The 23,569-nt window shown below is 40.3% G+C and overlaps 1 protein-coding gene across 1 annotated transcript in view; it reads right to left on the bottom strand.

The window, feature by feature from the left end:
* The window catches only part of MOCOS (molybdenum cofactor sulfurase), a 223,861-nt gene that overhangs the window by 6,266 nt on the left and 194,026 nt on the right, over window positions 1-23,569 (bottom strand). Inside the window, exons 9-14 of the mRNA XM_042798201.1 lie at window positions 20,021-20,183; window positions 13,774-13,855; window positions 9,478-9,602; window positions 8,759-8,864; window positions 4,683-4,809; window positions 2,231-2,335 (exon numbers count right to left, since the gene is read on the bottom strand). Of these exons, the coding sequence (XP_042654135.1) occupies window positions 2,231-2,335; window positions 4,683-4,809; window positions 8,759-8,864; window positions 9,478-9,602; window positions 13,774-13,855; window positions 20,021-20,183 (708 nt within the window). The remainder of the gene's footprint in view (window positions 1-2,230; window positions 2,336-4,682; window positions 4,810-8,758; window positions 8,865-9,477; window positions 9,603-13,773; window positions 13,856-20,020; window positions 20,184-23,569) is intronic.

Below are 23,569 nucleotides of genomic sequence, written 5' to 3'. Positions count from 1 at the left end.
TCGAGCAACTACAACAGCCTTTCGAAAATATCAGTTCCCCTCATACTGGGAAATTAGCTTAAATCTTATTTTGCCGCATTTTGTTTTTTGTACTTCGAATCGCATTATCGACAGCTGGGAACAAGCACTGCTAAATTCCTTCACTGAATCTGTATCTGATAAAAAAAGAAACTGAAGTCTATTAGATGACTCCATAACAGAAAAGCGCACGCTAGAGATATGAGTCACCAAAGGATTAGCTCTGCAATTTAACAGTCACATGAACTCGATGTGCTTTCTCTCTCCCCACTGTGAAAGGTTAGGATCGGTGAACTCTGCTAGGTCTGCTTAGCACACTGAAGATGCCACAGACTTCAGGTGCTACTCACTGCTAACCAGCTGGTGACCACCATCCCACAGATGATGGGCTCTGAGGTCTTCCCAGCCCAGTTCAGGCAAAACTACCAGTTCAAACTCTCTCTTTCAGCTGTCAAGCTAATCCGGGTGACTTGGCCTGATGCAGAGCAGGGCATGCTCTCAAGATCCCATCTGCCAGCAGTGCTGAGGGCTGGGAAAAAATAAAAAAGCTGAAGGCCCAGCTCCTTGCAGCATGAATATCGTTGTGCAGCTGAGGGAAGCAGAGCCCTTCCCCACTGTGAACAGCAGCTCTGTGCTCTGCAGCGCCTCGCCTCGCCAGCCGCCTTTTATCTGGTGCCAGGCTGTGCTCAAGAGGCTGGATTGCCTTCTCTGCCTTAGTTCTGTTTGAACGAGTTACTTGGTTCTAGGAGTGCTTGTAGCAAGAAAACCTTTGCATTGCTCAGTTAATCAGAACGAAAGAGAAGCTCACCGTCGCTGTAGGAAACATGCAAAAGATGCTTTGCCTCTCCTGAGAATCTGTGTCCCAGGAAAGGTTCTGTTGCCATTTGAGAAGGTCCCTGAACACAGAGTGCTTTCCCTCAACAGAAGATTCAAGTCCGAATCCAGTAAAACCCACACGGGTAAAGAAAGTCCTCCACAAAACGCACCCCCCATGGGGCAGCATCCCTGCCCAGCGTGTCAGAACGTCCTCTGAAGCGTCCCAGATGTGCCAGCTGTGGATCACCAATACCCGGAGAGGGCTCTCGTCCTCAGGCTACCCGCCGTGGCCAGGAGCCCACCTCACAGAGGCACACGTGCTGTGGTGATCCGGATGCCAGGGCCGGCTGTGCCACCCTGAGTCACCTCGGGTCAGCAGTGCCGAGGCAGCCGGCCCCCGTCCGCTCCCCGTTCCCCCGCCTCACTGCGCGCCAGGCGGCTGCCTCCCACAAGGAGCTGGCGGAGCTCTTCACCCGGGGTAACATTCATTGAAAACGTAGTCCTTTGTTTATTTAAATGAGACACTGAGGCAAATCAATTTCCCTTCCCCACCACCCCACACCCCCCAAAAGAAAAAAAAAAAAAATAAAATGCATTATTTGTAACGTGTTTGTGCATTGTTGGGGTGAGTGACTGTGTACTTGTTCTGCTGCTGTGCTGTGCCCAACCTCTGGTGTTTGGCTGGCATTGGTGAGGCTTCTGAGCCCTGACTGGCTAACAAGCTTTTACAACACAAGTTTAACAAACAGGACGCAGTGAATTTAGAATAAGGATTTTCAGCTAAATGAATACTTATGAGGAGAGTTGTGAAGCTTTTGGGATGCTGAGCTGCCTCGCCACCATCTGAGAACTCTCAATACCAAGAAGCAATGCAACCTTAGGACTCCAAAGGAACGCCTGTATTTCACACTTGTTCTCCAGTCACTTTCTTAATCAATTACTCTCCACTTTGACTATATTCACATCTGCTCTGTTTTTCCTGCTGAGTCGTTTCTCACAGTACAAATAAAGTTTAGTCTTACGAGCTGACTGTATCGTTTCAAACACTTTCTGATTTTTCTGCAGACTTCTTGAATGACATCAGTGCATCAGCTCGCGCTTTTCAATACCAAAATAAACACATTGTAAAGCAGTACATACTGCATAAAAGCAAGCACAGTAAAGAATAATGCATATCAATAGTCAATTTCTGAATAAAAAAACATGTTGAGCATTTTATGGAAATAAACCATGTCATATCTGGGTTGTAAGTGCATCCTCTTTTTACTGAAAAAAACAAATGGTAACGAGTGGCATAACAACTTAATTGTGAATATTTTCTCAGCAGATATTTCACTATGCATGCAATAAAGTAACTATATCTTTATTTACAGCTATTTTGGAGTACTGTACTGACCTTTCTACCTCTGGCAGCAGACAGAGACTGCAGAAATTCTTTGTTTCGCTCTCCAGACTGCTGATCAATGCAGATTACTTGACATCTGCTACATGGACCTACAACCTGAAATTTTAGTTAAAGAAAATTCACAACTGTATATCAAAGCAGTACAACACAGAACAGTACAAGCTTCTGACCATCATAATATCTTAAAGACATCGCTTTCACATACCTTTCCTGTGTTCTTTTATGCTTTCATTATGTAAGAGGTCAGGCCTGTTCACCTAATGTAGTAGGTACATTTTGAAAGGGTTTATTTGTGAAGGTCTCACTGAATTTTTAATTCACTTTTTTTCCTTTATTTTTTTTAAGGAAAATTTTCCCAGAGACAGAATCTGAGAAATACCAAACATTTACATATTTGTATTTCCTGATGGCTTCACTTCATCTCCCGGCTGGCAGGGCTACTTGCCCGAAGGAGAATTGAATACAAAACTAAGCCAGCGCCTCTGGATTTAACCCAGGGAGGATTTTCTTGGGTTTGTTTTACGTTGTTTCAGCGCTGCTGAAATGCACATTATCTTCCTTATCCGCATGGCACTTGTGGATAATCGGAATGCAAAATGTGAATTTTCACAAGCTTACATAATCAGAAAGAATAATAAGATCCTCTAGTCTAACATCACATGTAATACAGAGCATGGATCTTAAAGTTAATTCTTGTTTGTACTAGGGTGTGTTTTTTGGGGAAAAAACCCTGCAATTAATTTATTTTTAAAGCATTAAAATTTACAAAGAAGACATGTTGCATTTTCACTTAATATTACATGCCTAACTTTAGCTTAGCTGTATACTGTAGAAACTTACTGCTCTTGCAGTATCCCAATATACACATTCTCCTTTTGTAAAAAGTGTCATAAATTTCGAATACAGCAAATAATTAAACCTTACACTGCAAACATTTTTATATGCTGGCCTGAAGTGCTATTTCAGTTTTCTGACATACATCTAGAACTGCTTGTACAACTCTTCAGCGTAATCATCAAGTCCATACATTTGGCTCAGCTTTTTCAGAAGATGATTTTCCACAGCTTTAATATTTTATTAAAAGAACAAGAAAACAAGACAGAGAAGGAAATATTTTTCCCTGCTTTGCTTTATTCATCAGCTTCCCCTACCATTTTCCTGGCATCAAGCACCATTATTCTACATAATTTCTACTGTTACTACATCAGTATCTGAGTAAGAACCTAGCACAGACTGGAAAAGAAAATGCAAGCTGCATAAGCCTTTCTATTTTCAGCTCGAATTCCTAAAGTATTTCAATGCCAGAAACAGGAATGCCTTATTATTTTGCAGTTTTACGGTATCTTCCACAAGAGGATCCTGAGCTGAGTTCCCTAGTGCAACTCCAAGCTCCAGCAAGCTATACGCTAAGGATTTTGTCCTTTGTGTTCATCTCCTACCTAAATTTTTCCTCAATTTTCTGTAACTCTTATTCCAGTTTACTGATCAAAGTACACATAAGAAGAGAGCAGATAAGTCATATTTTCCACCCCTACTGAAAAAATGACCTCTCCATTTCTTACAGTATGGTGACCAGAAAGAAACAGCAGTGACGTCTGTCACAGCTTCTAGATTAGACTTTAGCACTTCTGTTACTTACACGTTCATTATCATCCCTAAGAAAACAATGAATAAGCCACTTTCACATCATAGGCAATACATTTTCAAATAGGTATTTCATATCTAAGGACTAGACAAATCCAACAGAACACGTAACACATGCATAATTCCCTTAGATTTCATGTGCAGCTTCTTCATGGATCCTTTGCCGAAGTTTTTCTCAAAAGAATTTATTTGCCAACATAGTCCGACTCTTCAGCACTTTCCTTACAGTACAAAGCACATTATATTGTTAGATATGATATGAAACATAACATACAGAAAAAAATCCTACCAGTCTAGACTTAGAAACATGTCTTGAATGAAGATTAAGACAAAATGCATACAACAGAAGGCAACAGACAGTGATTGTTCCCTTGTATTCATGTCGTCTTTTGGCAATCAGTTGCTTGATGTGCAGCAATCCAAGGTTACATTTGGACTACTATGCTTAACAGCAACCAGTATTCTCTTGTGACATGCTGGCTAAATATTTGCTGCAGACTCTACCTCAAAGCAGTGATTACTGTTCTGCTCAACTGAGAGGACAGAGATGGGAAATTTTATGAATTATGAAATAAAAAAATAAAAAAGGCGTGGAGAAATATGTCAAAACCTCTCATTATATTGAAGTATGTTTGCCGCAGGTCACAGCATGTTTTTCTTTTTACACACTTCATAAATTTAATCTGCACAAACTGTGCCACCCATGTTCCAGTCAAAGCCTTGCAAAAATTGCTCCATCTCCAGGGGTCAAAATACTTTGTGATAGACTGGGTCTAGGACAAGAGAGATGAGTTCGCACCTGGAATCGCAGAGCACCGATTGAAATCTCAGCCCACTCTTCTTCTTCAAAGGACTCTGGTGCACTGATGACAATGTTGGCACGGAAACGTCGGATTAATTCCACTGTTTCCAAAGGCTCTTCCAATCTGTCTCACCGAGTCAACAGAGAAATAGAAAAAATAAGGTTTATTAACCACTTCTGCACTAAATGTTTGTGCTGTAAGAATCTAGTGGCCAATACAATTCAGCCAATGTTTCCCCAGAATAAACTGGACAAGTTTTATTACAAAGGCTATGAAAACGGCACAAGATATTTAACTATAATTTGCAGTCCTCTGACTGTAGTTTGTAATCCTCTAGGATTCTTCAGAGGTATAACCTGGAACTGTAGGTATGAAAGCATGTAGACAGGTGATTGTGAACAATGCATATGAGAAAATTACTCATTAGTTATCACATGTAAGGCTAATGATAATAAATTAAAAGGTCTTTGGAGTTAGCAATCATTTGATTCCTTAAATGCTTCTAAAAGGAAGGCAAATAGAAACTTATTCCACACATGCTACAATGGCAAAAGGGACAAAACCAGCAGATGCTGAAGGTGAAAAAGGCCAGTAAAGGAATTTTATGAGAGAATATATTCCTCATATTGTTATTATTTTCATTTGGGATACAGCAGATTGCACCAAATGATAGGTGTTTTGAAAAAAATTAATCTCTGTGTGGTGATATCTCCACCTCTTTACAAGCATCTGAACTGACGGAGTACAGATTTGTGTCAGTGCAGAGAACATATATGAGGCAGACAAAGCAGCAGACTGCATACAAATACCAGAAATCTGGCTGCACCTTTGAATTGTCATTCTTCACTTTTCTTCTAAAGGAGAACCTCGCCAGTACCAGAAAAAATGACAGCCCTAAAATTTACAAGAGTTCCCTCAGTGCCACTGTTAGTGGGGAAGAGCATTTCTTTCTGCATTAGCTATTATGGGCATGAATGATTTTTGATATTCCATCAGCTGTGGTGTGACAGCTTTGGAATATGTCATCCTACAGCAGAGGCAGAAACCTGCATAAGTAGTGGAGAAGTTTCCATCCTGGAAAAAAAAAAAAAAATTTTAAAAAAGTAATGACATACAGTTTAAAATGTGCTTTAATTAAAATGAGGAAAAACATGCAAAATCAAAGTGCAGGCAAAACTGTTCACATCAAGTAGTCTTGCCAGAAGAAGCCTGTTAGGTGAAAAAAAGAGCTTGATTTTATTTAAAATAGTCTGGATGATCTTCTTTAGCAGACAAATGTTCATAAGGATAAATTGTGCAGACTTTCAGTCAAACCACACAAGCCCAGCTCCACCAAGCCTGCACTGTTCACAAGGGCTCCAGCAGCCTGGGGGGTAGAAAGCAGGATGGGAAGCTGAAGGGCTGCAGGTTTTCCCTCGAGATCCCACAAGCAATCCCCTGGCTGAGAGACAATTCATAATTACCGCAGACGGGAGGAGCCAACAGAAGGTGTAGACTATGGCGACGCTCCGACCAGGAGAAGAATAGCACTTAGTCTTGAACAAGTTCAGTTACACTGTTGTGCTTCCTAGCTCTGCTGTGGGCTCCTGGAGCCGGGGTGCTGTGTCGCCTCTAGTTTTGGGTGCATTTGGTGACATTTAAGTGCCTGCCACCCCAGCTGGTACAGGTGGGGGCATCCAAAGGCCCAGTAGCCTCCGAGCCAGAGCTGGGCCCGCAGCGTCCTGAGCCCGCTGTTGAAAACTACTTTGAGTTTCTACTGTTTTATCCCTTGCTGTTGATCCTCAAAGACTGCAACGCCCCTAGTCCTTGTCCCTCTGCTTTCAACCTGCTCAGGCTCACCTCCAAAATACCTCGCTTCTCCTGCACTTATCCCCAGCCCTCAGAACTTCTAATTACTTGGCAGCACGTATCTGAGCAAATTCCCATTATTTCCCCTCCCTCATAACATGCATTAGTTGGATGGAGTGGCAGGCACCTTCAACCTGCAAATCTCAAGGTTCTGTTGTGAAAATCAGTGTAATTTGCCAAAGCCAGCCTAGGTACGGTGGAATTTTCACAGTAGTGGGCCCTGCAATGCAGAATGCATTACATATATTTAACAGTCAAAATTGAAAATGAATGTTTGCATCTTCAGGAGTCAATTTCTATCAAGAACATTTGAGCATAAGGCCAAGCCACAGGGATTTTCATGGAGGTGACCTGTAATGACAACACCGGAGATGGATGTCTCCATGGACATGTAGCTCTCCAACAGTGTGTTACATTCTAATTTTTAATTAAATTGATATTTCTGTTTTAGATCACCTCTCAAGAACCAAGTGCACATTAGAAGACTAATATTTACTTATGGAAGAAGCAGAGAAATTATTAAAAACTCAACTGAAGATTGAAATTGTTTTATAAATCTTAGCAGGTTTCCATTAAACAAAAACAAACCCACGTGCCAAGAAGCTAAACAATATTTTCTAAAAAAAACCCCACATTTAATAAAGACCCATATGTGCAGATTCTTGAAAGTACATTGCACAGTTCAGTATTTGGAAAGTTTCTACAACATGATTTCGTAACAGTGCAGAATGATGATGCTGTATATCTACGCTGAATTATTTTCCCCAGCACCCTGAGAAAGCACTGCATGGCAAAATAGGGAGAGGTTTTCCAACTTTTGCTGCAGAGTGGGAAGCAATGTGCTTCTCAGGCACCATGGCAGCTCCAGTCACATCTGGAGTTTCCTTTGACAAAAAGGATATTACAAGCCTAGCTGTAGGGGAAGTTACTACATGTAAATCAGTGTATCACCTGGCAATGCATGTTTTACCAAAGTTCCCTGTCCTCCTTCATCCTCACTTATGCTCCTTTTGGTGCCTTACTCTTTTTCTTTGCCCTCAGATCCCATGTCTGGAAGGTTCCTCACTGAGTTTCACCATGGAAAAAGCCCAGTCCGAGTAAGGGATGCTTGCAAATGTAGGTCTCCCAAGGAGTAGTAACCCAGCCAGTCAAGCCTCAAAAGAAGGCGTTAACTATCACTGAGAAAGGGTAGTCAAAATGGCTGAGAGATTGACTGATTCAAACCTTTTCCCTGCATTTTTTTCCCAGATGAGCACTGCCATGATATGCCAAAATTGCCCAACTGTTCTCTCCTAAAGAAAGAAAACCCTCAGGCAATGCAAGCTCCCAGGGTCTGTAGTGATGCTTCATTCCGTCAGTGGTTTTAAATATTGAATCTCTATACGTATCCTCCTACAGCTCTCTCTCTATATATATATTTCTCCTCTACTCAAAACAAGAATTTCAATGCAGGGGGCATGTTTGGTGGGTAACTAAGAGGAGAGGACTCCAAGTAGAGGCAGGGAAGTTTGGGGAGACAGGAAAAGGGAGCTCAGAGACAAATGTCAGGGCTGTGGGATGCACAGCTATGATGGAGGCCTCAAGGGCAGATTTGGTGTGAAATTTGAGCCTGTCCTAGTTACATTCAAGAAACAACAACTTTCTACTGTCAGTATATGAAAACTTAGTCAGTAATATGTTCCTTATCTTTGAACTGTGGGCTGGCGCAATGTTTCATTTGCTGCTTCCATCTTCCACTTTCGTACAAGTAAAGCCAAATTCAATTAAGAAATTAAATTAATCCAGTCCTTCAAGTAGTTTTAAAATATTCCTGTTGTGAATGTTTGCTCTAAATCTTAATCCTTCCCATAGGAAAGAAATAGTTCAGCAAGTAGCAAGATTTTGTATTTTCACCTGCCAGATTATTTGTGTTGAGAAAACCTAATTATACTCGTTCTTCTCACAAACAGAAGTTGGCTGGTTCCCAAGAATATCCTGCCACCAAATCATTTGACAAGAATTTTGTTTTAATTTTCCTGAAGATGACTGGCAGACAGATTATGTTCAAGCATTTAATCCAAATGTTCAGAAGTCATACAGCAATGAGTAACTATATCAGTTTAGCACCTATATTTTTGTTGAATGCTGAAGAGTAACTATCTCTAAATTTCCAGATAAAACAGTTATATCGGCATCTTATGTCAAAATTCTGGAATCCAAGACTGCTGAGACAGAAGGATCTTACCTTGCAGAAATATGTTCTTTCAGCTGCAGAATGCTTGCTATATTTATCAGGAGGTATTGTGCTTCATTCACAAAAGAGAGTGAGATATTTGTAGCAGATCCCAGACCTAAAAAAATGAATCCAAGATTCTAAAATGATCGTTAAAAATCAGGAAGGTTATACTAGTAATTTCACCTCATCTTTCCTTTGACTTCTTATTAATTCTCACTAAAAAATTATTCATTTGGCTCCAGACACTAAGGAAATACTCGAAGAATCCCCTCAAACCTGTAAATGATAATGATGCAATGCATTTGGAAACTGAGATAGAGCTGAGATTTTACCAAATTTGTAAAACAATTTACAAGAGCAGTATCTATGAATTTTTTATGTTCTTTCCATTTGATCCTTTTTTTATAGTGAAATCTAGTCCAAGAATAAATTCTTTGTTTACAGAATTTTCATGATCATTTTTCAAAATGATCATTGAGTTTCCAGACAAAATCATGGTCATGATGATAAAAAATTCCCAGACTGGTGTATCTGTACATTTTCACCACATGTAACAAGAAGAAGGGCAGCATAAGCACAGTTTGGGTATAAATGTACCTTTTGAAACCTACTAGATCAATACTGAATAACTGCCCTTTATCAGGGCAGTTATAGAATCAGTATGAAGTCCGTGAGCCTGACGTTTACTAAGTGAGGAAAACCAAATATTTTTAAGAATGACAACATACCTTTTGCATTTTTTTGATGTAACCTGTTCTTCACGTCTGAACTTTGTCTTATCAAGCGACATGGTCGACCAAGAAACAAAGAGAACCAGCCAGCAATTCTTTCTCCACAGTCATATGCTTTTACCCTATTATAAGAAAAGAGGGATTTACCAAAATTGGATTGCCCAAACATTAATTTTGAAAACTGAAGACAAGTAATAAAGATGTTTATTCTGCTTCTTGCAATACAAAATACAGAATCTGTATTCTCTGATGAGTGATAGAGATGTGAAATTCTGCATAATTTTATCTCCCAAGTTCTCCAACTTTAATCTGTGTCTTGAAGTTAATATTCATGAAATAAAATTTAGCTTTATACAGAAAATTACCATGGAATAAAGAATCGTAATGCTCAAGACACTGACTCTGAAGTAGAGTGACTGGTAGCCCATATTACATATTACAATACAGTACTATGAAAAAGTTATTCTCTGGTCTGTGCTTTTTACTAAAACAGAGGATTAATCTGAGTTGAATTTAAGATTGCCTCATTGTGCCACACTATATGTAATTTTTAATGATCCCATTACATACAATTATGCTAATTCCCTAATTTAAGTCATGTTAGTACAGACACTCCACATTAAAACATGGCTGTACTAGCAGAGCCCATCTATCTCTCAATTTAAAGATGGTTTCCATTACCAGTAAATTGTCTAGTGAGTTATGCAAGGATGGCAGTAAATTTGCCCTCTTTACCTGGATGTAATCTCTCCTAGAAAGACTTTGAGATATCCTCTCTCAGCTCAGACCACTGGAAGTGATCCTAGATTTCTCAGCTCTGAGTAATCTTAACTTCAGTCTTAAATTAGTTATCTGGGTTCCCCTCACAGATAACGGAAAGAGGTAAGTACTTCTCATCTATATTAGACCTCAAGATGGGATGACTCTCACTCTGGGAATGTTTAACTCTGTTGACTACACAAGAAAATCTGACAGACGTCTAACTTTTAAATGGCATAAACAGATAAGAGGAATTAAAATTCTCATGCTGATCTAGCCAGAATTATTGTAGTAAGGCAAGCGAGGTAGCAGTGGTCCTCTGCCCACCTTTTTGTCCTATCCAGCCAAAGAAGCTGATCTGCATGGAGAGCGTCTGCTCTGTGAAACAAGACAACAGCTCCTCACAGCAAAAGATGCTAAACCCTAGGATTGAGGGAAGTGCCTTGGCTTTATGAAATGCTTTGTAGGTTCAGCTGAGTTACACAGTTAGAAAGCCAGGACAAGTGAAATCAAAGAGATTTGATCCTGCAGGGATCAGATATCTCTTCAGCGGTTGTTCTGAATTTTGATTGTGGTGCATCTCTGCATCCCCTTTCCCACTCTGAGACTGGACTGATGCCAACCACATCCAGCCAGCGATGTCCTAGAGCTGAAATGAAGCTCTGGTATTACGAGATGCAGGCACTATGGCAAGGAACAACACCCAAAAGGTGAAATTCCACATGGATTCTATAGTCTGAGCTGAGCAGTTCTTGTGTCCTTGCTGAGTGCTGTGTTAGGGAGAAGGCTGCTAATGAAAAGGCATGAATCTTCACTGGTAACAGTACAGGTGAAACAAACTCCCCATTTTTTCCCACTCAAAGAGAGGCGTTAGGGGCTAGTATTTAAATTCTCTCCCGAGCCAATTACCTCTAGCAGCCTGCTGGGGCTTAATACTGTATAAATCAGGATCAAAGTTTTGCCCTCTTTCTTATTTGCTTACCATTTTGAGTCACAGTGGCTGAGTTAAAGACACACAGCATTTTTAGTATTTCATCAAATGTCACCGTGTAGTTTTTGTATTCCAAGACTCCTATGTCTTCGAATTGTTTTCCCTTATCATCAGACCATTTTCTGAGCAAGTACCAACTTCAAGGTTTTATTCCAAGTCCTTCTGTTGTAGCTCAATTCTACTAACTTTCTGCTTATGTTTACTTTTGTTGAGTAACTACTTTACATCTGTCAGCATTATATTTCATTTGGCACATGTCAGGCAATTTATAAAGGAGGGCCAAGATTTTACTTGCTGTTTGCCTTGAGTTCCTCACTCATCTTCTTATTATGCCATTCCGCTTCAGTGTGTTACAGCTGGTCCCCCTAGCTAGGTAATTTATGGAACAAGAAACAAGGACAGTTGAAGTCTGAATATTGATTCCAAGGGATATAATACATACATTTACACACAACAGGTTCAGTTCACCTTGTTTTTAACTATGCCTTTGTCATCTTCTACCACTGATACCCTTCCCTTTGATCTCCTTGATGTTGTGGCCTGTCAAAGAGGAGGCTGTGCCCCTGCCTATTTCAGTAGAGCACTATCCTTGAGCATTTAGGGTCTTCTACAACATCAATAACATTAACATCACTAGCTTCTACTTCTGTCCACTGTTAGATATTATACTAGAAAGTCAAGTCTTTCTGATGCGAGCAGCGCGTGCCCATGGATGACCCCTGCTGAGATGCAGGCTAACGCTGATGAACTGCTTCACAAGGGAAACTTGGGCTCAGTAAACTTTTGTGGCTGCTGGGAAATTAAGCTTGCTCATGTGACTTCTTGCAGATTCTACATCATGTGCTATTCTCAGCTATCTCTGTAAATTCAGAGTAACCACCTAAGCCAGCTGAACCAGATGAAATAACAGTGTCAGAGAGCAGAATTACTAAGTGGAGAATACCTTCAGTAGGCATTTCTTTTGAATAAAAGCCTTTTAACAAAGACTTTTGGTACCACTGCTCATCTCAGACACTTTGCAGAAAAGACACCACACCACAGATCACCTGTCCTACTGCAAACCACTGTTTTGCTCCTATTTCCATTTTTTGGCCCCGGAGGCTCCCCTGCTGAAACACAGGAACCTGGCATCAGTGCTGTTGCATCTCTGAACGGTTTGGGCGCCTCATCAATGTTGTCCATTCATTCTGCTTTACTTCCTGCCTTGTTTATGTGCTAATCACAATTCACTCTGTGCAATTTATCTTGCATCTCCCCTTGCTTTGTCACTCCATCCTTTTCTTCCTCCTCAGAACTCTAAGCAGTTTCCCATGAAAATTTCCTGTTTCATATATTAAAAATGACAGTCAGTGACATGAAAGACAAGCTACAATAAATAGTATGGCAGCCAATTATATGCACACAGACAGAAAGATAACCTAGGCTATTTTACAGCCTGTAATAGATGGGCTAACCATGGGGAGGCTAAGGATGAGACAACACTAAGGGAAGTGGGACAGATGGTTAAAACAAATGACGCTTCGGTGAATTCCACTACCTGAGGAAATGACACTTCTGAGAAAAAGATCCTCTTTATCATTTGAATAGCTACTAGGAAAGAAAGAGAAGATAATTTCCTGCATTGCTCCATGGGGAAAATGGCCAGGTCTTCTGCTGGTTTGTTTATGTGTTACCCTCAAAGAAGTAAATGTAGAGGGTTACAAAGAATTAGTATACCTTGGTTAAAAGATGTAAATCTGTAAGCTCTTTTAGTTGGACTTACCAAGAGATTTGGTGAACAGAATCATAATAGGTAATGCAAATGTACTTTAGAAAGGCACTTGATACACTGCCACTCAGAAAACTTAATATGACTGGGAAGTACTTAGAAAATATGATGGATAAACACTTAAGTTCACTGATAGGAAATTAATTTATGCATAATGTTATATTTCACTGAAGTGGTATGTCTCTTGATTAGAGTTAATGTTATTTCACATACTCACCTGCAATCTTCCCAAGACTGTTAAGGGGACACCAATCAACACGGGTGGTCAAAACAAAATTAAAAAGGGTTGTAAAAAAAAAAAAAAATAGGAAAGCTGTTTATATCCTCAGTGGGTTCTAGCAATTTTCAATCTGCACAGCATGAAATGGGCAAAGTTGCCAGCATCATTACTGTCAGCTGAAGGAACTGAATTCTAGAGTCCTGCTGAGGCCCCCACTTGTCATTCAGAAGTAACTGGGGAGACATTTTTCATCCTTGCAGCAAGTGGAACTCCCTTATTCAAGTGAGTATCAAGTCATCATAGTTTCTTGTACCGTCTTCCCCACCTTTTAAATTTTAATTAATTTTACTGTTTTCTACCAGACATGCTGGGCATGCCAAATTACCTATCTACATCTGTCTTCTCCTGGTCCACTAAGTTGTCCACTAAGTCATTCTTTGGTTTTCACCCTCCCTCTCTTTTTTTAAGGACTTCTACCCCTGTGTGTCCATCCAGTCATGTCCTGAGTGTCAGTGCATTGATTTTCAGCTTGGATTCCTCTCTGCTCTCACTTACCTGTGTGAACAAACTTTACTTTCACTTATCACAGCCTCTTTTCCAGTATTTTCTTCTAGTGATACAGATATTGGGTCCATGCCTAGATGGGCAGAGAGCAAACCATATTTAAAAAAAAACCCCAAACATTTATGCAGAAACACAGGGTCATGAAAAAAGTTCTTATTTTTGCACCTGTTCACAATCACAGCAGCCTCCCACATAGCATGTGACAAAAATCCTCTTTGGTTTTGCTAGAATAATATTCTCTGCCTGCAGGTGGCTCCAAATGATAATGCAAAGAGTAAAGGCTGCAGATGACCTTGGTACCCAAACCACATTAAGGAATATACAGTTTCAGCTTCGAGTAACTTCATTGTCTGTGTATCTTGGGCAATGAAACTGTCACAGAATTACTGCATCAGTCATGCTTTCTGCTGAAAGGATGAGTTTAGCAGTGTTGTGCCCCCTTCAGCAAATCAGGAGATGAGGTTAATCACTGTTGTTTCGGGTTTTTTTGGAGTGGTCAGATGGAGTGAATAGAAAGATGAAAGATGGAGGGGTGGGGAAGAAAAAACAACCACAGGCTGTTCAAGGAAAGAAATATAATGTGTCATAAAACTACAATAATTTAAAGACAAAATGTATGGAAACCACTAATGAGAGAATTATTCCCACCTATCCACCTCAAAGTTTACACCTGATGAGGAATCCCTGGTAATGATCTATGTTAACAGTTTCTTCCACAGTTTTCTTATCTGGAACAGAATGAGTGAAAGAAATGGAAAGGCTACTGTGGCTTACTAGTACTAAAAGAAAGGCTGTACTATTTTCCTTTCTGTTAATTGAAAGCAATAATCTGCAACGACGAACAAAGGGTTTTACTGTGTGGCTGCAATGGATCTAACTCTTTTCCATTATACTGCAACGTAAACCAGCAAAGACTGATCTCCTGTACCCCAGCTTTATATCAGCATGTTTCAATTTAACTCGTTGCTTCCTGTTTGTATGACTGTAGCACAAATAAGAATCAAGCTCTACCAGCTCTGTGATATGGTGAAATCAAATTGTTTTATTCTCTTCCGAAGACTAATGAAATGTAGTTCAGATTTAATATATCCCAACTATCAGCTCTGTTCCACACACGTTTTCAATACAGAAAGACGTCTACTCCTTTTTTAGCTAATGATGCTAGTATGCTTCAGAAGCGAAGACAGAGCAGGAAAGGCTAGGTTCACTTATGTGAGTAATAAATGCATTGAACTTGCTTGCAACAACCTGAAAAAGAAGCCAATGCCATCATCTTATAAACTAGAACTAATGCTCTTCGATTTTGAAAAAAAAATAATCTTTAGCGTCATTCTTCTGGAAAGAACAGTTTGAAATGTTTTATCCTGTATGCATCCTTAGCTGTTGTATCTTTTTCTAAGCAAGGCATACTTACAGAATTTCTTAAAATAGAGTCTCAGGGCCTTAAAAAGCCCTGCTTTTATATATCAGCAAGTGTATCACATTTTTATTGAACAGTACACATTTTACAGTGATGTTTAGGTCAGTTAAACATTGTTAATTACAATTTTATTCTATCTTAAGGCAAAAAAATAAAGCAGAATATTGCCATTTACTAAAATGTAAAAGCTGTCATTCTCCATGGTCATTTGCTTGATAATAAAATTCACAGATGTGCTCACAGTATTAATATAAAAAAAAATATTCTTGTCTTTATAGCTCCTATTTTCAGTCAATGAGAAAAATTAGAGGTCTGTTATTTCAATAGCCAGAAATATAAACTATTCATGTATATTCTTTCATCAGTGTATGCACTTAATTCCCATTATTTTTATTGGCAGTAACACATGACTATTTGAAGGCACAATAAACTCCATAAAGTGTAATTAGTTGCTCAGTTTTGCTAGCATCTTCCTACTTCAATATTTTAAAGGGCCTTCACAACACTCAAAATTTCTCCCTCTGTTCAGAGGCGAACTAATGCCCAACTTGCCAGAGTAATGCTGATTGTTAGCTGAGATGGAAAGAGAGAAATTAGTCTTCTACAGAAATGTATTCCCAGATAAATTCTGTTTGGCTTACTTTTATGTTGGTCAGGAATGAGCCCAGTGTAATCTGTGCCCTCCTCTACTTGATGGAGCAGGAAAAGAAGATTTCCTTTGATTCCCACTCAGGTACTATGGCTTCTAGAAATAAAGGAACTTGCTCCTGCCCACCTCTAAGTTGCTGGAAGCCTAACCATTTACTGCTTCAGTCGAGCTACAAGAAGTTGCCTTTCTCTGCAAGGCCTTATTTAAAGTTACACCGATGTTCTCAAACCGGATCCTGTAATAGCAAGGGTCAGTTACACTCTTCACGTCAAAAAGAATAGGAAATGCCTGTTAACAACAACATAGCCTAAGGAAATAATTTGGACAAAGTTCAGAAATGCAGTTTCTCAAAATTAAAATCGCACTCCCTCTACTGAAGTAAAGTACGGCCAATGAGAGACCAAGCACAAGCTCTTCCTCTCCCTCGGCTCTCACTTACCCCCTTCCTCAGGGATCAGGGGAATACCCGGAGCTCCCCAGCTGCCTTGCAAGCCAACTAATTTTGCAGGCATGCCAGGGAAGGATCCTAAGCCCCTGAGCAGTTTTGGCCTTGTCTAGAGCTTCAGTCTGATATCCTTGCTAACCACAGGGATGGCAGGATCACACGGGCAGCTCAGTCAGACAGCAGGTCTGCCCATCCGAGACTGGCTGTTAGATGGGTTACGGAGACACACCACACACAGGGTGGGCTAAAGAAAGAGCATGAAGCAGTGCCTCAGCACATAGAGGATTCAGCAAAAGGTATTGAAGTAGTTACTGTCACACTAAATCATGCTGGCAGTTTTATTTTGTTGGACAGCGAAGACAGAGAGTATTAAACCATATTGAAATAAAATAGCCATAAATGAATTTTCCACTAATGAAAGGTTCTAGAGGGAGAGGAAAGCATGTGCCTGGAGCAGGAGAGAGAACAGACTCATTATGTTTTAAAGGTGGCACAGATAAAGTCCTCTCCATAATCTAGCAGTGTAACAGCAAAACGTTCTTTAAGAATGACGCATAATTCATCTGTGTGGGATTCACCCCACTCCACTGGGCTTTAGGCACTTACCAGAGGCACCTAATCCAGCAGCACGGTTGCCTTAGGCTCTCTCTTTTGGAGAGACACCTCCAGACAGCAAAGTGCTCTCTAGATGGAGATCGTTGCCACAGCCTGCTCTCACAATGAGAAAAGCACAGACGACAGCAGAGAAACTGGTAGAGAAAGCAGAGTGGTCACAGCCTCCTTGCAGAGGAGCAGGAAGGCAGCCAGCTTGACCGCAGTTGTGACCCGGTCAGCCGGGAGCTCCTGGGTTCTCACGTTCAGCAGAGAAAGAGGTGCAGTGAAGGTTTGCCTCTTTTTTTTTCACCGCTGTCGCCTCCCTCGCCCACTCTTCACCCCCAGAAATGTCCCCATTGCACTGAGGAGGAACTGCGCGGGGAGTGTGAGGGCGGGGGGGGGGGGGAGAAGAGGGGGGAGTTGGAGGACACAAAACTCTTCGAAAGACGCATGCTACGGTAGCCGAGGAAAGGCAGTTCGGGTGGGAGGCATCCGGTGAGAGAAAGAAACTCCCAAAGCAACAGAGCTGGAAGAGTCCTGGAGGAGTCAGCGGGCTTAAGTGCCACAGATCTGTAATGCCACTAGCCACAGGCGTAGGGCAGCGGGGCTCTGGGCCGCGCAGCAGCGGGCCGGGCTCAGAGGGCTACTGCTGCCCACCGCACTGACTGCTGCTCCAGCCACACACGCCGCGGCGTTCAGCTTCAGGTCCTGCATTAGCAACAAGCTACTGGCAGTCTGGGCTGAGCGGTGACAAAAGCAACAGTGATTCACATGGGGTTTTCAACGAAAGAGTCCATTTATTAAGTTAAATTTGTCTGCCATCAAATGATTTAAGGGGGAGATGTAACAATGACTTGCGTACGTGAAAGGATAAAAGAAAAAAATAAAAATTTAACACCAACAAATAAATCATGCATTTAGACTGCAGGCAAGAGGAAAGAAAACAGAATTAATATTGGGAAAACTTCCTACAGATTTACCTGCTCAGTCTTACCCTGTCAGTTCATATCTGTTCCCATCACTGTGCTACCTTGTGAGCAGTAACCTCTGGGATAGTCTCCCCAAGCAAGTAAGAGTCATTATCTCACTGTCAAGCATTACAAAAAATACCACATATTGCAAGTACAGTATGAGAGTGGAAACCAGCAGGACTACTATAAAAAGAGGGCCCAGACCACCTTATGGGCTGAGATTATTGGTGTCTAGAATCCATTATAGAAAGAACAACCTTACTCCACTCTTACACGCTGGCTGTACCAAAGCAGGCTATAAATAAATGCCAAACATGTTTCTGTTAAAGCACACTGGAGAGCTGATCAATCATTTTGGGGCAGAAAAGGGATCCACAGACTTGGTCAGTTACTTCTGGATGGAAATGGTTCTCACTTTCATGGGAAAGAAGGTGAATGACAGTGAAAACTCCCAAAATGACACCAAGTAAAACGTAGTATTTAAAGGTGAATTTCACCCTGGCACTAACTATAGCAAGAGACTGTAAATCTCAGTGAGAAATGGGTTTCTTGACTGTCATTTTTGTCTGAGAAAACTTCTTCCTGACTCTCTGAAGCATGTCAGTGCAGACACTATTGACAGGCAAACATACTAATGGATATGCACTTGTCTGAAGAGAGTGGTACTAGCAAAGAAAAAAAATTAAGAATATATTTAGAAGAGCAGAATGAATCAATCAAAAGGCACAACAGAGCTGAACCTCCGGAACTGTGAAGGATAAATGGAGAAGGTTTGGACATGACTTCACATTGTGTCTGCAAGCAGGAGGCACTGGCAGAAAAGAAGAGAGATGGAAAGGAACTGCATTTCTATAAATAGTTCTGAAGCACTTGTTAATTTAAAAGTTGCGAGAGAAGGCTGTCCATGCAACTGCACTACAAAAATTTGAGGTGCAAGGTGTTCCACAAAGAATTGACACGATTTAACCATACCTTTCCAAAGAAATATTACAAAGGGAAGAGGGGAAAACAGTACCATTTGTGCCAATGAGCCAGGCTGGAATTCCTAAGAAGAGACTAGATTGTGTTTGGGGTCTGAAACACACACACAAAATCACACAAGACTAGTGGAAATACCCAAATGCATATTTGACAAATCTATTCCAGACAAAAGAAAAATCAACTGGTCAGACTTAATTTTATGGAGAGTACTGAGACAGCTGGAGAGGACAACAACTGTAATGTACATACAGCATGGAGACTGTAGTTACAGTTCCACTCATACGGATTTCTAACAAATCTGAAAAAAAATCTGAATATAGGTTCCCTTGTTTTTCTTTAGCTGCTTAAAATGTGGGCACATATATTATTAATGGTTAAGACATACAGGCTGAGTAAATGTTAGACCCCAGGGAAATCATGAACACCATTCAGACACATGCAAACTTGCCGTTAATAATGACTTTTGTGGAATACAAACCTGTTCCAGCATTCAGTGCTAACAGCACTGGTAGCAAAGTAAATAATTTGCACCCTCAAGTAGCACAGGGCTTTCCGTAATACTTCCCATAAGTTTTTTTTTTTTTTTTTTTCCTTCCCCTCAGCAGAAGATAAAAAGGGTTTTGTTGAATCCTGAGGAGCCCAAACATCGTGAAATATTTGCCTGCTAGTGCAAGTATTTAACTGAGCTGAATAATGTCTGGTCCTTATTTTAATTCATACTAATTTCCACCGAAGACTCTTCCCCTCTAGTCCCACAGCTGGAATGAGGAGGAGAGCTATGAAATGGGAAGGTCTTTGGCCAGGCTGTTTGATGTTAGGCTCTTACTCCTTTACCTTTGCAGCAATAACAGTCCCTTCAGGACGATGGACTTCATGATGTGGAGAGACAGGCTGGTCAGTAAATTTCTACATCTGACAATTTCCTTACTCCTTCCTGGAGCATCCGCTTTACGATTGCACATAGGGAGTCACTGTCTACTCTCTGCCTACAAGCTAGGAAACTAGCCAAGGCTGTATATTACAGCCTAGGCTCTCTTTGCCCACAGCTGGTAGCAGAATTTGTCCCTGAAGTCAGTAAGCATACACAGCATCCAGTAGTTTGGTGGGTGCAAGCAGGTGTCCCTGTCTAGAAGTTTGACACAAATAACGAAGGGGAGAAAATGATATCGGTTGCTAACCTTGTGCCTGGATGACCATAACCCTTTTCTTCAGATCGATCGAGGGATTTACAAGACACAACCTTGGTTCTTGCTTCTGAGTCATGCAGACTCCATTCTGGTTTACAACCATCCAGTTACGGTCATACAGCAAACCCTGGTTTCCTACTGGCCATTCTGTAACCTGGAAAAGCATCAGGAGGGGATACAAAGTTTAGAAAATGTTAACAGATGCATGCTGAAAAGGAAAGAGGGAAAAGGAACAGTTAAAGAAGTGCTTTGAATCAGGAAAACTCGTGCAAGCCCATGTCAGCCTTTAATAAGAGAAACTTTAATTGCAAATCAAAGATAAAGATATCACTGCATAAAGCTGGCAAATCAAAATGGAGTTACTATAATTTGTTACATATTATCATATACTTTGATTTAACAGAGCTGTGAGAATAGAGTAAACAACCTCTGAAACACTCCGAGAACTACTTTCAGTTTTATACTCATCCATTTGCAGGACCTTTCCCCCCAACAATTTTCTTTTCATTTACAAAGCATGGATATTTCATGGGAGTTGTATGAATTAAGGCAAAACCAAACAAACCAATAGGAAGAAAAATGTGAAATTCAAAATTCTGAAAAAACTTCTATATTTTTTCATAAAAGTGGAACCGCTTTATCAATTAATCCATTTGAGAAAGCCTCCACGACTAAGGTTTCTGGTTTAGCTAGGAGCATAATAGTTTCTCCAGATCCCCTTACAACAAAACACATTGTCTTCTGTGCTATCTGTTCCTCCTTTATTTCTATAACACTCTTTACATTCAATAGCCCGTACAAGCATATTGTCCTTGCTTTCATGTACATTTTTCTGGTGAAAAGAACATCTGTTACTGATGCTACACAGATGGTAATCTTTAAATTCGAAAAGAGAGCAATTTTAGTCATGCCTTTGGGTGATATTAATAACTGCTTTCTCCTTCAGAATGTTAAAATATTAATATCATTCTTTTTACATAAAGCTGGGCATTTAGACATATTGCTTCAACTCATGTATGTTTTCTATCACAGTTGACTATGGAGAAAAGTTAACTACAGCTGAACTTTGTTGAATTCTTGTAGAGAAGCTTAGTGCAGCTCACATGAATTAACTGGCAAAAGACTCTAGCAAAAAATATTAAGAAAAAGATGTCACCCACAGCCTGATGCTCTGAACAAAAGTATGGCTGGAAGCAGTGGTTAGATTAATTAAAAATCACATTTTTGTTTAGCACATGCTCTATCTAAAACCCCACAGAAACACAATATTCCACTGTTATAAACTTTCCCAGGTTTTATAGGAGCCTGAAGCAGTAGCTTGACGGCCTGACTAGAGAAAGCTGTGGGCAGGCGCTCTGAACCTGAAAACTTAAAGCATTAAAGCTGGACTCTAATTTGGCCACAGTGCTATCAGCTGTATTGAATACAGAAAATACATGGAAAAAAATTAAAAACAATAAATGTATTTTATCAACCTACTTGATTTATAATATTATTTGGCAGTTTTTAAAGTGAGTGTGGATGAAAAACTCAGTCAAAAATGGGAACTTTACATCTGACGGTGTCATCTGAAACCACATTGTCCAAGTGCCTCAAACTGCCATCACCTAAATGATGTGACCTTTTGCCCTGCCTTTTTTGGATAAAAACTATAGCCCAACTACTGCAATATCAGCTGAAGAACAGACCTTTGTCCTTGCTGGAAATTATTCTTTGGAGAGGCCAGTAATTTTTTGTCATCCTGTAAAATTAAATTACAAAATGCATTTGAACAGCTGGTGATCATCTGAGAGCCGCAAGAATTTCCTGCTAATAGATCTCCCTTCCAAACCAGAAGATCACTAATTGGTAATACATCCTCCCATGGATCCAACAGATCTTTACAGGGTTTGCAAGATATAACGAGCAGAATAAACTAAAAGAACAGAAAATAGCAAAAGAGCATGAAGACAATGATTCCTAGCTCCCTATTGTAACATTCAGTTGTTTTGTTTCCACTTAAAGACAGCAATCTTATTCAGGAAATAGCTTAAGTGTTTGCTTACCCTTCACTGAAGGTAAGAGGTTTTATGAGCAAAACAAAACATCTCCTCTTTAATCAGAGCTTCAGCTAATTCCTACATGTGGATAGGCACTGTGGGGAAAGCTCTGCTGACTAGGTAGCAGATACTTGGAAATAATCGACAAAATACCCCTGGTAAGTCCAAAATAACAGCAGGTAACTTAATGCTCCACTCTGAGATGCAGTACATGATTACGGGGGGTCCTCAGCCCATTTTCCCCCTTCCTCTGGGTATGTGCCATTGTCACAAGAATCATACATATACGTGCCCAGCAGTGAGTCCCTGTGCTCTCATGTATGTCTCCCACACCCTATCAAGTGACTTTTCCTCTCCACTTTTGAACTTACTGTATTGCACACGTTGCTAGAACCCAAATAAATAAAGTTGCAACAACAAAATAACTGCATACTTGGCCTTGGACTGAGAAGCACAATCATGAAACAGTCAGAGTTGGTTTGTTGCTAACACTGATACTGGAGATGAGCATGGAAAAACATTATATACGTTTCCATTCTCAGTGCTTAGGCATGCGACCTGTGCAGACTGTCTCCCGCCATTATTTCAAAGAGGCTGAAGGGATTGTTTAAATGATTGCAAGCAACTGAATTAGAGCAGTTCAAGCAAATTCTGCCCACTCTGCTTTCATTTGAGACATGAGAAGAGTGGCTTGACATGGCTCTCTTGAATTACATCTGAGATGTTTGCCCAAGAAATGACACAGGCTGCAAAGATGATCCACATTCCAGTGGACGAGCAGCAGGAGGTCAGTCAGGGCACCAAATGTCACTAAAAACGTATATTCAGGCAATCAATACAATGAAGCAAAGCAACCAGCGAAGCTTACTGTGAAGTAAAATAAAACAGGTTAGCGTACATTGCAGTAAGCAATACTGTATTACCTAGCTTCTAACTTGATTCCCTGAAGTTGTCTGGCCATTTCTGTCTACTGAGACAAATTAGAAGGGAGAGGACAGAAAGAAAGCAGGGACACCACAACTTTATTGATAAATGCCAGTAGATACTGTTATTCCCAGCAAGGCAGGTGGGCTAATCACCCAACATAAGGTCTTCTCTACCTGTCATAAGTAAGGATCATTGCATAGTACAGCCAGTACATGGAGTTATCCTATCTGCTTTAGTCCATTTTTCTTCTTGCTATGTAAAAATATTAATTGCAAAAACATGTTTGGTTTTTTTTTTTTTTTTTTTTTAAATTTTCTTTAAAACATTTTTGGGCTGCATTTTTTCATAGCTCACAGTAATGTCATCATGAAGGCTAACACAATTTCCGAACACATTAAAGGAATCGCTGAATAGGTTGTAAATTATGCAAGCGTAAAAATGTTAGTGGTCTTACATATAATTTATCCAATGATCACTGGGAATTTGCATTGTATTTTAAATTAAAAGCTAATTTGTCTTCTGTGTTGAGATGCAATTTTTATACTCTGAAATCTACTGCACGAATAATAAAGTT

This window comes from Tyto alba, unplaced genomic scaffold (genome assembly GCF_018691265.1).
Source record: "Tyto alba isolate M040663 unplaced genomic scaffold, T.alba_DEE_v4.0 Super-Scaffold_27, whole genome shotgun sequence".
Taxonomy (NCBI): Eukaryota; Metazoa; Chordata; class Aves; order Strigiformes; family Tytonidae; genus Tyto; species Tyto alba.
Note: the sequence above shows the minus strand (reverse complement) of the source record. Positions and strands in the feature narration are given on the sequence as shown.